This window comes from Mya arenaria, chromosome 17, assembly GCF_026914265.1.
Source record: "Mya arenaria isolate MELC-2E11 chromosome 17, ASM2691426v1".
In the NCBI taxonomy this organism is placed as follows: Eukaryota; Metazoa; Mollusca; class Bivalvia; order Myida; family Myidae; genus Mya; species Mya arenaria.
The window spans coordinates 10,616,040-10,635,004 of NC_069138.1; the positions used below are offsets into that span (position 1 = coordinate 10,616,040).

At 33.0% G+C, this 18,965-nt stretch overlaps 1 protein-coding gene across 1 annotated transcript in view; it reads right to left on the bottom strand.

The window, feature by feature from the left end:
- LOC128224144 (coiled-coil domain-containing protein 180-like) overlaps positions 1–18,709 on the bottom strand; it is a 58,307-nt gene extending 39,598 nt beyond the window's left edge. The window contains exons 1-17 of the mRNA XM_052933852.1: positions 18,487–18,709; positions 17,743–17,922; positions 17,192–17,294; positions 16,312–16,405; positions 15,451–15,539; positions 14,552–14,661; positions 13,376–13,480; positions 11,916–12,050; positions 11,132–11,227; positions 10,488–10,651; positions 9,151–9,270; positions 8,662–8,741; positions 5,827–5,915; positions 5,017–5,139; positions 3,770–3,943; positions 1,140–1,255; positions 189–312 (exon numbers count right to left, since the gene is read on the bottom strand). Of these exons, the coding sequence (XP_052789812.1) occupies positions 189–312; positions 1,140–1,255; positions 3,770–3,943; positions 5,017–5,139; positions 5,827–5,915; positions 8,662–8,741; positions 9,151–9,270; positions 10,488–10,651; positions 11,132–11,227; positions 11,916–12,050; positions 13,376–13,480; positions 14,552–14,661; positions 15,451–15,539; positions 16,312–16,405; positions 17,192–17,294; positions 17,743–17,811 (1,791 nt within the window). The 5' untranslated portion in view covers positions 17,812–17,922; positions 18,487–18,709. The remainder of the gene's footprint in view (positions 1–188; positions 313–1,139; positions 1,256–3,769; positions 3,944–5,016; positions 5,140–5,826; positions 5,916–8,661; positions 8,742–9,150; positions 9,271–10,487; positions 10,652–11,131; positions 11,228–11,915; positions 12,051–13,375; positions 13,481–14,551; positions 14,662–15,450; positions 15,540–16,311; positions 16,406–17,191; positions 17,295–17,742; positions 17,923–18,486) is intronic.
- Positions 18,710–18,965: the final 256 nt, after the last annotated feature.

Consider the following 18,965-nt stretch of genomic DNA (forward strand, 5'->3'; position numbering starts at 1 on the left):
AAGTATTTGTCATTAACTAACAATGGTTGACAAAAGTTTGAAATAATATGAATAAAAGGATTTCGTTATGTTTCAACTGCATCAATATAGTGACAAATTAAATACAAGAACTTTACGTTTGACAAAATATTGCTATCATTGAGTATATTATCTTGAAGTCATAAATAAATTCCTAAATGAATACATACCGGATTGTTTCTGTCAACTGCAAACAGTTTGCACAATGCCTCGTCATAATTGTTGAGTTCGGATTTCACCATTTCTGGGTATTTCTTCACAATGACGGTCTGGTCCTTGTGGAACACCTCATATCTAGAAACACACAGATGATCTATCCATATTCCAGAAAAATGAGACAAATAATATATCCCTATTACAGAAACACAACTTTAATGATAATGTGTTTCAGACAAATACATATTTCATTAGCACACAATTAAATAATATATCCATATTTTAGAAACTTACAAATAATTTATTCATATTTCAGCTAAAATGCACTCAAATAATGTAACCATATTCCAGAAACACAAAATTAATATATCCATATTTCAGAATCACACATTCTTATAGTTTATCAATTTTTCAGAATCAAACAATTAAATCATATATCCATATTTCAGAATCACACGTTCAAATGATATATCCATATCTTAGAATCACACATTCAAATGATATATCCATATCTTAGAATCACACATTCAAATGATATATCCATATCTTAGAATCACACATTCAAATGATATAGCCATATTTTAGAATCACACATTCTAATAATTTATCCTTATTTCAGAAACACACATTCAAATAATATATTCATATTTCAGAAAAACACATTCAAATAATATATCCATATTCAGACTCAGACATTCTCATAATCTATCCTCATTTCAGAAACACACATTCTAATAATGTATCCATATTTCAAAAACAAACAAATAATATATCCATAGTTTATATCCATCTTTTCTTTTTGTATATGTTCTATTTTTACTTTGTTACACACGCATTAAAACCTGGATACTAAAATCCATACAGCTATTCAATTTTTCCTGTTAATCATTTATTAAGATTCACTAACCTAAAAAACATTTTGATCCATTTGTAGTTTATGGTACCTTTTTATATATCATACTTACGCATGTCTGATTTTGTCCAGCATATCGAGGGCCTTTGCCAGGCTGTCTTTCAGGGCTTTCTCTGTAGCATCCTGTCTCATACGATCCATAATAATGTCAAGGTGAGCTTCCTTATCCTACAACAAAGCAATTTTATATTTGTAGAGCAAATGACAAAATTACAAGAAAATAATGCAAAATATTTAGGTATTGTTTCAAGCTCTGTCCTCTGTGGCATCTTGTCTTATACGTAATGATAATATGAAGATGAGCTTCCTTTTCCTACAAAAAGCTATTTTATATTTGTAGAGCTAATGACAAATTTACAAGAAAATAATGCAAAATATTTAGGTATTGTTTCAGACTCTGTCCTCTGTGGCATCTGGTCTTATACGTAATGATAATATGAAGATGAGCTTCCTTTTCCTACAAAAAGCTATTTTATATTTGTAGAGCTAATGACAAATTTACAAGAAAATAATGCAAAATATTTAGGTATTGTTTCAGACTCTTTCCTCTGTGGCATCTTGTCTTATACGTAATGATAATATGAAGATGAGCTTCCTTTTCCTGCAAAAAGCTATTTTATATTTGTAGAGCTAATGACAAATTTACAAGAAAATAATGCAAAATATTTAGGTATTGTTTCAGACTCTGTCCTCTGTGGCATCTTGTCTTATACATAATGATAATATGAAGATGAGCTTCCTTTTCCTACAAAAAGCTATTTTATATTTGTAGAGCTAATGACAAATTTACAAGAAAATAATGCAAAATATTTAGGTATTGTTTCAGACTCTTTCCTCTGTGGCATCTTGTCTTATACGTAATGATAATATGAAGATGAGCTTCCTTTTCCTACAAAAAGCTATTTTATATTTGTAGAGCTAATGACAAATTTACAAGAAAATAATGCAAAATATTTAGGTATTGTTTCAGACTCTTTCCTCTGTGGCATCTTGTCTTATACGTAATGATAATATGAAGATGAGCTTCCTTTTCCTACAAAAAGCTATTTTATATTTGTAGAGATAATGACAAATTTACAAGAAAATAATACAAAATATTTAGGTATTGTTTCAGACTCTTTCCTCTGTGGCATCTTGTCTTATACGTAATGATAATATGAAGATGAGCTTCCTTTTCCTACAAAAAGCTATTTTATATTTGTAGAGCTAATGACAAATTTACAAGAAAATAATGCAAAATATTTAGGTATTGTTTCAGACTCTGTCCTCTGTGGCATCTTGTCTTATACATAATGATAATATGAAGATGAGCTTCCTTTTCCTACAAAAAGCTATTTTATATTTGTAGAGCTAATGACAAATTTACATGAAAATCATGCAATATATTCAGGTATTTTTTCCAGTCTATTTCTTCTGTGGCATCTTGTCTCATACAGTCCATGATAATATCAATGTGAGCTTTCTTATCCTAAAGAAAGCAATTTGTAGAGCTAATGACACAATTACACAAGAAATAATGCAATAAACAAAAGTATTTTTCCAGACTGTTTTTTTGTTGCATCTTGTCTCATACTGTCCATAATAATATCAATATGAGCTTCCTTTTCCTACAAGAAAGCAATTTATATTTGTAGAGCTAATGACAAAATACTGTTGAAATTGTCCAGCATTTTTAAGATATTTGACTTTCCTTGTGGCATCTTGCCTCATACAGTCCATGATGATGTCAAACTGTGCTTCTTCATCCGTCAAGACAGCAATTTTATATTTGTAGAGCTAATGACAAAATTATATGAAAATAATGCAATATGTTAAGGTATTTTTCCAGACTCTTTCCTCTGTGGCATCTGGACTGTTTCTATGAGGTATCTAGTCTCATAGGATCCATAAAATATCAAAATGAGCTTTCTCTTTTACAAGAGAGCAATTTATATTTGTAGAGCTAATGACAAAATACTGTGGAAATTTTCCTGCATATTTAAGTATTTTTTCAGCTTTGTCTGTGTCATCTTGTGTCATACATTCAGTGATAATATCAAGATAAGCTTCCTTGTCATACAAAACAGCTGCTAACAACAAAATATCATAACAATTATACAACATATAAAGGGCTTTTTTCTGACTTTCTGCGATCTCTTCTCTTTCTCTGTATCTTAACAAAAACAAGCCCTCTAAACATTATTTAAACTGACAAGAACATTTTCCCAACACTTTCCTGTAATGCCAACCAAATATCATGACACCCCATCTCTCTCATCACTATCATTCGTTTACTTATCAATTACCACCTTAAGATATTGACATCATAAGAGTGTAAGATAACAATTTCCCCAACCATACGATTTTGATTATCATGTCCATGTCTTCCAGTTTTTCCTTGTTGGGACATCTTTGGTTTTACAACCTTAATTAGTTTCACATCTCACACTACCATTCATTTACCTATTAATTTTCCCATGAAATAATAATTCCTAAATAATATCTTAAAACTATTTTCCCCACCCACCTGACTTTGACTTTCATGTTGTTGCCTACACTTCTCTAGTTTTCCTTAAATGGCCCTATCTTGTATTTAAATCACTTTTTTCTGAACATACAACATTACCATTCATTCATTTACCTATCAAATTCCCTATAAAATTATAACCTAAAAAATAAGTTAAAAATATTTTCCCCACCCACCTGATTTTGATTGTCATGTTGTTGCCTACACTGCTCAAGTTTTTCTTGAAGGGCCCTCTCTTGTCTTGCAAGCCCTATTTCATGCATATCCCACACATGGGCGGCACCCTGGGCAAACTTAAACAAGGACTTCAGGTCTTCTGTTGTCTGTTTGTTCTGTTCTTCAAGAGATTTCTGAAAAAGGAAAAAAAAGGTTGAAAGGGTTGTCAATAAAGTTATGAAATATGTGTAACAAAATTGTGTTTGAACATGTGTTCTATAAATTAATACTTTAAAAGGCCTCATGATTAAACATGTCAAAATTACTGTTGGAGATTATAATTCAATAGTGAAAACACAATAGTGTTTCATTCTTTTTATTGTAATTTAGAAATTATGGTAGTCTTCAAGTATAGTATAGCATTTACACAGTATACATGTAAAAATGCAACTATCATAGCATTTATACCAAGTTTCATGTAAATATCTTAAACTTCTAACAAATTTTGTCTAACACTAACAAGAGCACACTCGACTCTACGCTGCTTTGTATTAAAAATGAATGCATAAATAATGTAAATTCTAATTTGTGCCTGACAAAAGCAATAAAAAAATGAAATGAAAAGTAAAAAAAGGGGCAATCAAGAGCCATAATTTGTATTTTGGTTAATATGGAGTTATGTAAGATAATAGCGCAGTGGCTGTAAATGTCTTTGTTAAGTATGAAGTCCATAGAATGAACAGTATTTGAGATTTGAGTACAACTCCCAAGTAGCCCTAAAACTTTAACCAAACTTTTTATGTTTATCAAGGGCCATAATTCGCATTTAGGAGAACATGAAGTTTTGTTACCTAATTGAATGATGGCCCTTTTCCATTGTATGAAAAATAAAGTCAATTGAAAGAAGGGTAAAGAAATTATTAATGTAAATCCCAACTTGTCCTCAAACTTAAGCCGGACACAGTGTGTTCTAAAATTTAAACGTATGTTTCTAAGTCAATAAGGGGCCATAATTTGTATTTAGGATAAAATGGTGTTGTGTAACCTAATTGTAGTATGGTCGTCAATAATTGTGTGAAGTATTAAACTTAGAGATTACTTTTTTGAAAAAGCACTTGTCTTCCCCATTGTTTAGTTCCTAAATAATTCAGGGGCCATAATTTGTATTAAGGATCTTGCTAATTTATACAATAACAAAATTACATTTCATTGCGGAAAAAAACCTTATTTGAAGCCAATTGCAGAATATTTGTTTTAGCCCACAAACCTCCATTGTTTCCAAATTCTGCTCATAGATCCTCTGTCTGTCTCCAACTAGTGGGATCATAAACTGTTCAACAACTGTCTTTGCACGGCTATCATTACATACACCAGTGTCCACTAGCTCAAGCTGAAAATATACAATACAAAACGAAAATAATTTACCGAGATTTAATGCAAGTTTAAAACCTTTATTTCAAAACTGAAAAGTTTACAAAAAATGAAAACTTAACAAATCTAGGAATTCTGTTTGAAACTTCTTAAATGGCGAAAGAAATGGTTTGACTAGGGTAACAACCTTTTCACAAACAGGTAGGGTAGGTAGGCTTTTTTTATTTTTTATTTTTCATTACTTTTTATGTAAGAACGTTATTGTCATCTTTGAAAAATAGTGTTTAAATTATCTTCTGTATAAACCTTTGAAGATTTTAAACTACACTTTAAAACACACTCAAAAAATATTTTTTTATCAATTGACTGTAAAAACGTGAGGGTCTGCATCATATCGTAGGTAGGGTCGAGTAACCCGAACCAATTTCTCTTTTTTTAGGCCAAGTCATTCACTGCAAATACACTAGAATTCCACAAATTGTATGTGTTGCTTATCTGCAGTGCACATCTATTCTGTAGAAGCTGTCACCATGACCTTGGCCTTCAAAAAAAATAATCTTATTTTGCAAATTACAACCAAACTTAAAATCATTTGAAACGTTCATTTAAGGGGGTGGTGGGAAAAAAAGGGTTGCTGGGGATGAACATCTAGCAATTAATTTATAGACACCTAAGCAATCTTTGTCTTTAAATATAATGAACTGACCTTGATGTTTTCTATTTCCTCTAGGCAGTTTTGGCATACAGCTTCATATTCCTTGTGTAGACTTGACAGATGGGCCTGGTTGGACGAATCTGGAAAATTTGATAAAAATAAAGCACCATATGAAAAGAGAAGTCGAAAACTTACATAAAAAAAGATGACAATGAGAAAATGAAATAACAAACAATTCATAACTATTTAAAGCTGCACTCTCACAGATTGACCGTTTTGTCATTTTTTATTTTTTGTCTCGGAAAAAATCAATTTTTGCGTAAATATCTGACAACCAGTGATATAAGATTGGTGACAAAATATCAGATGGTAGTTTTTAATATTTACACTCAAAAATTGAAGTTTTGTGGCTGAAAGTGTTACTAATGCTATTAGAGTTTTTTCAGCATAAAACATCAATTTCTGAACGTAAATATGAACAAGAGGCACATCAGTGCCTGTGCTCCACTGGCCAAAAGGTTCAAGCAAAGACCACCTAACGAACATTTTCGTCAAGTTTCATAGAAATACAATCATCAATTTTTTAGGAGAAGTTATTTAATATTTTTTTTTACTTTAATAGCTCTGGCTGCCATGTTGTGCAGTGGACCGAAATGATTTGGGCAATTTGAGTAAAGGAGCACCAAACAAACATTTCTGTCAAGTTTTATCGAAAAAAGGTCATCGGTTTCGACGACAAGTCGTATAAAGTTTTTTTTATTTTTTAGCTCTGGCAGCCATGGTGTGCAGTGGACTGGAACCATTTAACAAATTTTGGTTAATGACCACCCAAGGAACATTTCTGTCAAGTTTCATCAAAATCTGATCATCGGTTAACATTTAATCTGAATAGATTATGAAGCAAATATCTAACCTGAACAAGAACTGACGAGATAGAATCGACTTGGTGTTTCACTTACACTTTTCGGCCATTTAAGTTACTAAAAATAGCTGTTTCATAAACTTTCAGAATGTCACTTAAACGAAAATTAATGTTCAGTCTATATATACTTTCCTATGTATAAATGTAAGGTTTTTAAATTGATCTTTTTGTGAGAACTTTATGCTTATATGTTTACTCATAAATTATTATTGTTTAAAAATTATTTAAAGATGCTATACGTGAAAAATTAAGACATTATTTTTTTTTCTATTAAAGGGAGCTAATTCAGTAGTAAAATGTAATCAAAGCTATTAAAGCATGGCATTTCTTTTCTAACCATGTTGATATTAATACAGTCTATTCAAGCAAGATGCCTTTTGTTTTTACATAGTACCCATAGGTTCTGAAAAACAAGGAGCACTATTCCCAACAGAAGGATGTCACTCCCTATCACTGCATGAGCATCATAATAAAGAAATGTTTACTCAAACTGCAAGCTGCTCAATTGAAATAGGTATTTACCTCAAGCATACAGTTTTATAATGTGGCAAAATAGTCGGACTACTAGATTGTCATTCGGACTAGTAAAATATGCCATTATGCTAGTCCAACTGGCTAGTAGGTTAAAATGTTTTTCGTGAAGACTGCGGACGAGAAGTCCTTAAAGGTTTTTCTATTTTTAACTCTCGCAGCCATGTTGTGCAGCGGACCGGAACCATTTGGGCAATTTTGGTTAAAGGGCATCCCGATGAACATTTATGTAAAGTTTCATCAAAATCTGATAATCGGTTTCTGAGAAGATGTAGTTTAACGTTTTTTTCTATTCTTAGCTCTGGTGCCCATGTTGTGCAGCAGACCAGAACTGTTTGGGCTATTTTGGTTAAGGACTACCCAAGTAACATTTCTGTCAAGTTTCATTGCAATACGATCATCGGTTTCTGAGGAGAAGTCGTTTAAAGGTTTTTCTATTTTTACCTCTGGGGGCCATCTTGTGCAGTGGACCGAAACCATTGAAGCAAATTTGATAAAGGACCATCCAAGGAACATTTCTGTTAAGTTTCATCAAAATCTGATCATCGGTTTCTGAGAAGATGTTCTTTAAAGGTTTTTCTATTTTTTTGCCCTGGCAGCCATGTTGTGCAGCGGACCGGAACCATTTGAGCAATTTTGGTTAAGGACCACCCAAGGAACAATTCTGTCAAGTTTCATCAAAATCTGCCTATCCGTTTCAGAGGAGATGTCGTTTAAAGATTTTGCTATTTTTAGCTGTGGCGGCCATATTGTGCAATGGACCAGAACCATTTGAGCAATTTTAATAAAGGACCACCCAAGGAACATTACTGTCAAGTTTCATCAAAATCTGCCGAACCGTTTCAGAGGAGATGTCGTTTAAAGATTTTGCTATTTTTAGCTCTGGCGGCCATATTGTGCAATGGACCGGAACCATTTGAGCAATTTTGGTAAAGGACCACCAAAGGAACATTCCTGTGAAGTTTTGTCAAAATCCACTTATCAGTTTCAGAGGAGATGTCGTTTAAAGTAAAAGTTTACGCACGCACGCACGCACGCACGCACGCACTCACGACGGACAATCTGTGACGACATAAGCTCCATGGCCTTCGGCCAGTGGAGCTAAAAACTGTGTTCTGATCGATTGGCAGCAGTCTTTCAGTGGACGAAATTAACACAAGACCGCAAGTCCTGCACTGGTAAATGTCTTCTGGACTTGCTCAAACTCTGAATTTTTTATAGCAGGGCTTGTTAAAAAAATTAAAGCCAAGCAATAGTATAAGAATTTAGGCTTGTTCATCCAAAAGTCTTATTTCAATGACTGTCTTTTATCACTCGTTCTCAGACAATTACCAGTACGCAATAAATTGGCTCTTTCTAAGACCAAAAAAATAGTAATGACAAAACGGTTTATTTGTGAGAGAGCAGCTTTTAAACAAATAATCCCTGGATACCTATTTCCTGTGAGATGTCTTGAACACCCTTGTTCCAGTGATAGACAGATGTCTTGGTAGAAGATGGCGGCATCAGGTCCCTGAAATTGGAAATAATAAATGATTGGCTTATTTACTTAAAATAAAGCAATGTTGTTTTATCAAAAGACAACTACTGGTTATATCAGGGTGAGGAGTCACATGACTAAAAGGGGTTCCCACATGGGTCACCACGGGCGACAACCTATGTTTACAAACAAGTAAGTGACATAAATTTTTATATAACTGTTTTGACAGAAAAGATATAAAAATATTTCTTACCCTATCTACACTGAAATATTTGAGATTTGCTTGTATTCTAATAATGCAATCTTTGGCCAAAATTTTAACTTGACAGAATTTTGTAGCACAATGAAACGGTAAAATTTTGGCCAAGGATTGCATCATTAAAATACAAAATAAAATCAAAATTAAATACAAATCATTCAAATCAACTATTCTGTTTCCAACCTGAGCTGGTTCACCAGATCCATTCTCTTCTGGTTCAGGACTTCCTGTTCTTTCAGCATGTACTGTAGTTGTTTTTCTACGCCAGGGGGCGATACCACTCTCTCATCTTCCATGAAAGACCTGCAGATGAGTGATAAATATAGAATTAAGTCACATATTGTCATAACGGCCTCTTTACTTTCAACATGTACTATATTTGTTTCTCTACGCCAGGGGGCGATACCACTCTCTTGTCTTTCATGAAAGACCTGCGGATGAGAGATCAATATAGTATCAAATGATACATAAATACAAATAATGGCCTAATACTTTCAGCATGTACTGTAGGTGTTTCTCTAAACCAGGGGGCGATACCACTCTCTTGTCTTCTATTGAAAGACCAGCAGATGAGTGATAAATTTAGAATAAAATGTCATATTGTAAAAACAGCCTCTATTCTTTCAAAGAGTAATGTAGTTGTGTCTCTACGCAAGGGGGCGTTACCACACTGACATCTGCCATAAAAGACTTATAGATAAGTGATAAATATAGAACAAAGTGGCCTATATACTAATAGTACCTTTGCTTGAGCATTAAGCATCACATCTTACAGGTATTTTACTATATATTTAAGATATATTTTGTTGCATTGTCTGCATAACACAGGCCAACAGTAATCATTTCAAAACAAAAGCGCCAAGGCGGAAATGCCAGTACTCTTCTTCTTTTTTTCTCAGTTGAACAAGTATCATATCTCGACAATTATTTAAGCCAGTGTAAGATGGGCTTAACTGTACCAGGGCCATCCCCAGGCCATTTAAGTGCCCTGCTTGAATTTCAAAATCTGTAAATTTGAAAATTGTTTTGCGTTATGATCAGTAACCCGGGGGGCTTGGAATTTGGATGTGAAACATTCCCAGTTGCGAGAAATAGGTCCACTTAGTGATGATCTGGAGGTCAGGGCGCATGTATTGTCTTTATCAGTTAGCACGTGCCAAACATGGGTATTACTTAATTGTCAATGACAGTGTGCTGTTTTAACAGCTTATTGATACCAGATTAGTGACTGTCTTTACGACTTATGCCGATCGGTAATTGATTTGAGCAGTCTTTTTGATGCAGGGTTATTATTTTGGATAATTTGTTAAATTCATCAAATATTGTAATTACAGTACACATGTGTACTGTATCCATCAATATGCATACAGAGTTTCATTTGAATGGTATTCAAGTTATGGCCAAAGATAAAAGTTTTTTATAATGATGCCAGTGCAAACATTAAAACTAAGGCTTTTTTTCTTCTAACAACAGACAAGTTAGGAAAATAGATAAATCTTCAAAACAAAATCTTATATTACTTGAATCTCTTGACCGCCAGTTCTGTTTTCAGCATTTTCCAGTCATCCACTCGTCTCTTCCATGCTGTGTGCTGTGATTTTTCCCGCTCAATATCAGTTGACATAAGACGGACAAAGAGGTCGCCATATGCTCGCCTGTTACTTAGAACAGTCTGGTTGATAAGCTGGAAATTAAGAAATGAATCTCAGTAATATATACAGTACTAAATACTTAAGTATAGTTTTCAATGTTTATTGACTGGAACTTGAAATACATATTTATGTCAACATCAGCAAGACAATACGCCACCGTATGGTTTTATGTTGTCTTAAAATAATATCTGTGAATATGTTGTCAAAGAAAAAATCTGTCTAAAGGCTGAAGGTCATTTAGTGAGGCTTATTATATGGAAGGACTATGCAATGATGATGATGATGATGATGATGATGATGATGATGATGATGATGATGATGATGATGATGATGACAACAAGGAGAAATATATGTATATAAATTAGATGTATTTGTGCCAGTCTTTAATTCATTTCATCATCATGGCAAATGACAACACCCTAGCATAGAAATTAATTTGGTTTTGTTTTCCTTAAAAAAATGAAAAAATATCCCAAATAGGAATACAGTATTCTTCTAAAGCACATTCCTACCTGTGACTCTTTGTCCATAAACCTGTGTAGGTCGGATGAAAGAATATGAGCTATCTTCTCTAAGGCCTTGGCATAGTCCTTGAAAACCCTACGGATCTGAAATAGAACTTGCTATGATGTATGGTGGGCAAAAGTTATGTTTCACTGGAAATTCGGTCGCTGATTTTCTTACCAACACTGTGTGCGTGTTTAATTGTTTCTTACAGAGAAAAAGACTAAAATAAGAGAAAACGAACCATGAAATCATGAAATAAAAGGGGTATGTTTTTCGACCAAGCTAACAATTTTATCATGTTAAAAAAGTGTAAGTACCGCTGAGTATACTTCCATTTCCTTACCTATTCATTTTTTAAGAGGGTCATCAAGGGAAGTAATTACCTTCATTTTATAACTTTTTTTTCCATAATATCTGCCTCTAAAAGCTCTTCAAACTCCCTCCTATCTCTATTCATTCCTCCTCTACTTTCTTAAGAGAGTCATTAACGGCAGTAATTACCCTCATTCATTTTTCTCTCAAATATATCAACCCCTAAGTACTCTTCAATCTCCTTACCATTTCCATTCTATCCTTCCCCACTTTCTTTGGAGAGTCATCAAGGGCAGTAATTACCTTCATTTATTTTTCTCTCAAATATATCTACCCAAAAGTACTCTTCAATCTCCTTACCATTTCCATTCTATCCCCATCTACTTTCTAAAGAGAATCATCAAGGGCAGTAATTACCCTCTTTCATTTTTTCTCTCTCAAATATATCTACCCAAAAGTACTCTTCAATCTCCTTACCATTTCCATTCTATCCTTCTCCACTTTCTTTAAAGAGTCATCAAGGGAGGTTAGCCATGACTGTCTTTCTTCAGAGTGAGATTGAATGTTGTCCCACAGATTATGTAGACTCTCCAGGGAGTAGCTCAAAAGATCCTGGAAAATAATATTATTTTATATCAAACTAAGGTTGGGAATACTTTAAAGTCATTATTTGCAATTCGACTTTCATGTCATTAGCTGAATTCTATTTTATATACTCCATATAATAAATATCAGTTTACACTCATTTTTAATAATTACTTCTTTAAAATGAGTATCTTCAGTTTCAATTATGAACTTAATTATTGATCAAGTAACCACTCAGATATTATTCAAATAATTGATTAAGATTTTTGTCCGATTTCACTCAGATTATTTCCAATAATCAATTAAGATTTTTGTCCGATTTCACTCAGATTATTTCCAATAATCGATTAAGATTCATGACTATATTAAAAAAAAAATCGATTAAGAACAAAAAGTAAAAAACATTCAATTTCTTAAGTAGAACACTAGGGTAACATCATTTTCTGGAAAGGGACAAATAGCTCTTAAAGCTGCACTCTCACAAATTGACAGTTTTGACCATTTTTATTTTTTGTCTCAGAATCAGCTAATTTCAGTATTAGAGCCTTTAACTAAGTCATATAAAACACACAATAGAACAGATTTCAATTGTTTGTTAAACTGCCAATGTTTTTTTTTATTTTTTCAAGTGTTAGTAATGCTTTTAGAGGTAAAACATAAATTTTCAAACATACGAAAATATGAAAACTGCGATTTGCTCTTTTGTCAGCAGTCCTATATCACTGGTTTCCAGTCATTTAGGCAAAAATTGACTAATTCCAAGACAAAAAATAAAAAAGTTGTTAAAACAATCAATCTGCGAGACTGCAACTTTAAAAAAAATGTTGTAAGGGACTTGTTAAAGTTTTATTGGGTCAGAGAGTGAAAAACATTGGGTGAAATGTAAACAAAATGCTTCTTTTAATGATATATCATCATAAACAGTTTAAATAAGAGCTCTATTATAAATTGATAACTAATTAAAAAATGTCACGGAAAATGCTCTGTTTTGTCAAAAAAACTTTTGAAAAAGAACTATTTTAGTCTTCGATCTACAAAGTTCTGTTCAAAATGGTTATCTGCCAGTTGCTTTTTGGTGTTTGTTCATATTCCTGTTTATTTGTTTATTGTCTCAGGGCCATTTAAGGTCCAAATTCTATAATAAAACCTCCAAAACTGTACAGCAGGATACTCAGACCAGAGATCTGATAAGAGGGATCAAGGCAAGTCGATTAAGATTATTACATAGAAGTTGTGTACTGTATACAGATTTGGGGGTGTGGGGGTGGGGGGTGGGGGGGGGGGGGGTCACTTATAGAATGCTTAAACTAGTAGGCCTTAAAGACTCAAGCATAAATCAGGCAAACACAAACCTCCTCCTTTTCAATCCTTGCCAGTTTCCCTGCAATCTCGGCATCGTCTTCTTCCAATCTCTTCAGTAGGTCAGAGCATGCATCCGATATTCTAGGCTCCATCTCCTATTAAATATATTCAATGGCATTTTTAATGTCTTTTAAATGAAAAGGGAAGTAATTCTACTAAGATAAGATAAGATAATCTTTATTTAAAGTCGGTTATGATAAACATAAACAACACTAGCTGATAGCTTTTTTCCGACATAATAGATTATCCAATAACAGACAAACAAAAGACCTGAAAATATACAATATCACATGTTAAAACATAGGTTATAATGAGATTATAGGCTTCATTACGAGATACATCAAAAGTTACAAGATAAAACATATTTATAATTTAAATCTGGTCCAATGCATTAAGTGAAATTTAAATAAAAGCAACAGTAAGACACAAAACATGTAATTCAAACAGCAATACATATTTAAGTGATAAGATAGTTGTTAGCGGCTATTACAAAGCAATTCAACATATAGGACAGTATTTTACTATATACACAAATAAGATGCTGGAGGTGAACGCAGATCGTTTTCTAAAATTAGACTTTATGTAATAACAAAAAAGGGAGTATTTCTAACTTTTTTCAATATTTGTCGTGGAGCTGAGCAGGAATTTGAGATAACAAGGCACAATTTCCAGTTGTCCAATAAAAAATAAAATAATGACTTTTAAATAAAACAACACTTATTGCTAGATTTTCAGCCAAATGTTTTTATTTAAATTGGGGAGGCAAGATATTTTATTTTTTTATTTTTCTTAGATAACTGCTTTACCATTGAATATGCGTTCATTCTCTTTCTTTTTTATAAGGAACCATATACATGCGTTTCTAGAAGAACCATAAACATGATCAAAACAATCCTCCTTTTTTACATGTGCTGTTCCCTGAGAGTATCAGACTGATACGCAAATATAAACCTTAGTTCAATGTTTTTATTTGAATCAATGAATAGCGGCAGAAAAAAGAGGGGGCAGGCGAGGATGAAAATCAAGCAATTAATTTATAGGCAGACAAGCTTTTAAAATCACAAGATTCTCATACAATTAAACAATTAAAAAAACTTTTTGTAAACAAATTTTGGTCTTAAAAATACTATCGATTGCCCTTTTGTCAATTTTTTTATCTCACTTACAGCATTAATAAGTGCTAGTTCCTGATGCATCTCCTCAACAGTGGATTCATGTCGCTCTTTACGGCTGGCAGCTATCCTTTCAATGATGTTTGACTTCTCTTTGGCAGCAACTGTGAAAAAAACATTAAGAGATTTTCAATAGTTCAAAACATTCAAAATTTTGTTACTTAGTTTAATTTTGTTGAATTGATCCGACATATTTATATATATACAATACCACGTCAATGTATACAATTTTCCACTTTTTATTATTAGTGTTAAAAGCATGTACTGTAACTATAACCTATTACCAACAATATCAAAAACACCTCTGACCTCCTTCAATTTCTATCAAACTAACAGGTTTATAAGCGCCGATTTCCACAAAGCAATACATAATCGGTGCCAAAGTAAACATTCAACTTTGAACTTTAAAAATACATTGTAAGACATTTCAGAACAGACTAAAAGAGAAATTTGTGTCATTCAAAACATCGGATCACTTGAGATTTTAGCTTGTCCCCCGCGTCCTCGAGCAATCGCTGTTTTACTACAGTGTATTACATCATCTCTTACCAACAAAATCAGGTAAACAATTGACTTCCTTCCCTTCTAATAATCTAACAGGTCTATAACTGTTAAACTATTACATAATCTCTAACCAGCAACATCAGGCAGACCTCTGACCTCCTTCTCTTCTAATGAACTAACAGGTCTTTAACTGTTAAACTATGACATACTCTTTTACCAACAACATCAAGCAGACCTCTGACCTCCTTCCCTTCTAATAAACTAACATGTCTATAACTGTTAAACTTTTACATAATCTCTTACCAACAACATCAGGCAGACCTCTGACCTCCTTCCCTTCTAATAAACTAACATGTCTATAACTGTTAAACTTTTACATAATCTCTTACCAACAACATCAGGCAGACCTCTGACCTCCTTCCCTTCCAGCGAACTGACTGGTTCCTTCATTTTGGTTCCAACATAATCCGCATATTGTCTGAAAGTTTTCAAAAGGTAGTGTATAATTATTTATCATATCAGTTGAAAATCCACAGCATTAATTCCTGGTTTTGTGTCCTTATCATTTAAATATTTCTAAACGAACTTAATAAACACGAGAATTCTGCGAATCAGATGAGAGGCCAAACATGTAAAGTAAAGGTGACCAGTAAAGGTCACCATGACCTTTGACCTTCTGACCTACTGACCCTTAAATACATACCAAATTTGGAGTCTCTACACTAAGTCATTCAATAGTTATTGAATGAAAACAAAACTGTAATGCTGCCGAAAACACTGCTGCTGGGAAAAGTTATACCTACCTTCGCAGGCAAAACAAAAAACATGGAAACAGATACATTATCTTTTCTCAGCCTATCAAAGGGCATCACTCAACAATTATTGAAGCAGGAGTTATGTTCATTTGTGGCAACATGTGTACACAAATACTGAATATCTTGAGCATTTTTTGAGGTCAAAATTAGACTCTCTTGCATGATGATGATGATGATGACGATGACAACAACGACGACGACGATGACAACAACAACGATGATGATTTCTTGAACATTTTTCTAGCATAAGGTCTCTTGCACGATGATGATGATGATGATGATGATGATGATGATGATGATGATGATGATGATGATGATGATGATGATGACGACGACGACGACGATGACGACGACGACGATGAAAATATAGCTATAACAATTCTTTCACTTTTTCTATGAAAAACAGAGGAGCTTAAGTGTTCCAAATGAACTAACTTGTAAACAACAGGGTTTTCAACGTATGGGTCATTAGGGAAGCCGTCAGCCCAAGTTCGCTGTCTTTCACCAAGGATTCCATGTTCCACTTCATCTGTGAATGTACCAGAAGATTATTAATATACTTATTTATACTGTCAGAAACAGCAAATGAGTTTTTTTTTCAAAGCAATTCTCCCAGATCCTTACAATAACTATTTGCTTTGAAAATTGTAACAAGCCTGGTCAATTGTAATAAACAAAGGCACGCTTGAGTGAACAGGGGCCATTACTCTACAATTATCACATACAGAGGTATGGGCCTTGCTACACATGTGCACACTGTTCCTGGCAAAATGTGAGCAACAGTTCATAAGTTATGGCCAATTCAAAGTTTTTCCATGATTTTTTTTCAGACTAGAAACAGGCAAATAACTTTTCAATAATTCAAGACAAAGTTATTGGTTATGAGTTATCTCAAGCGGTTTTGAATTACTTACGGCCAAGGTTTAAGTATTTTCAGAACATAGACGATGAAGAAACTGCTAAAACTAGCAATGACACCACTGCTATGACAAGCTAAAAAGTTAAATTGTAAGCATGCAAGCACACCATAAAAGTATTAACCGGTGCCAGGCATACAGATGAGCTTTTGTAAAAATTTAGACCACTGTTCTGTTACTTAAACTCTAGCTAACCCTTTAGGCGTAAGATATACAAAACATTTGTGCATATTTTGCGTAATATCAACAAGACCGCTTTAAATATATACAGAAAAGGTAAAAGACAACTATATTTTAAGAATTCACCAAATCTCTTTACAAAAACATTTTAATGGAAAAAAAGAAAACCCTAGATTCTTCAAAAGACAAATTCTGAATTTTATTTTCACATTAGTTACCTTTGGAAAGATGGACAACAGGAATATTTGCCAATGTTTGGGTTGTCCTGGTGCCGGATGTTGAATCTCTCTGGATCTTTGTCAGACTTCTATTCAACTGGACCTGTAAATGAACAAGGTATAAAAGCTTTGTAATGTATTTTTTAGAGACAAACATTTACATAACTAATTTATACAGTAAAAACAATCATTTAGTGTTATCATGTCATCATTGTCCATGTTGTCATGGTCGTAAATAAATAATTTTATATTCCTCTTTCTTGCTGTTGTACAACTGTTGTTACTATACATACAGTCTTCAAAATTAGACTTTTGGATGAACAAGCCCAAATTCTTATACTATTTCTTGGCATCAAATTTTTGAACAATTATGCCCTGCTATATAAAATTCAGAATTTGAGTAAGCCCAGAAACATTTTACCAGTGCATGGCTAGCGGGCTTGTGTCAATTTCCACCACTGTACATAATCCTGAAAAAAGTTGGTTAAAAAAGCTCTGTGAGCTTATGTCTATCTTGCCGCCCTCATTTGAATAGATTTCATTTATATTACCTGAGCTTCAAACATCTGCCTGTAGATTTTCCCACTCGGCAGGACTCTCATTGACTTTGTCTCCGCCATTTTACTGAATGTAACTGGCTTTCCTTTTCAATTAAAAGTGCTTGAATCTGCTTCAATGTTTTAAATTACTGTTCTTGATGAAATGGCTACATCTTGAGACATTTATATCATCTGAAACAAAAACAAAAAAAAATCATAATTATATCATCTCTAAATTTACTGAACATTCATTATCTGTAGAGTTTATACTGGTACAGTAATGAATTGATTCATTCATTCATGGAAATCATGTCAATTTAGCTCCTACATAGTGCTATTACTAAAACCTGTGTTGATAAACTGTATTCTTTTATTTTTCAGCTTTTTTTTCTAATTACATGTAAATGTACTAAAATGCATTAAAATGTATTATTTGTTCATACTAAATAGACTGGCAATTTATTGTGTTGTTATGAAGTTGCATCTATCTATCAAAGAGCTCACAAAATTCTGCAAATCTATTTAAATATCTCTTGCAAAATCTTTCTTACCAGAGCTTTAATTGGTTACATTTAGAAAGAAACATGCACTTCTATTTCGTCAAAAACATCAAAGGATTTTTTTAAAAATCTACAGAATGTTTGAAATTTGCATATAAAGTGCATGTATAGGCTTAAAATTTGCTTGATCATTAAACAAACCACCCATTTTCCAAACAAATTTAGCCGAAACAGATATCAACTTTGGTATACTGACCAAAAATAAACAAGTTTGTCAGCCATTTTGTAAACGTCTCCACAACAACAAAGCAGGGGAATGTTCGAATTATAAATAATTACGAATTTAAATAATAACAGGGTTCAAAATGATGATGGGTTGTTCTACTAAAATTTTAAAAAATAATGTGTTTCTTTCTGCTAAGAAATATAGATAGGATTATTGGTTTATTTAAGAAAAAATGAACTTTTTTCAAAACAGGTGCCCGATCGGCAAAATACTTGACCGCATAACGCACAAAGGCTACAGAACACCTGACAACCAAGGTTAGGGGATTTTATATATACTAAACGCGTATTTTGCAAACTCTTTTTACATCTAACAAAGTATTAGTGATGATATCTATACTAAAGCACAACATCATTAGAATGCTTTGGATACATACGTGCGTTAATACAGATTTAATTCAATGTGACAAATATATAACATAGTATAACCCATTAAAGTTATTCAACTTA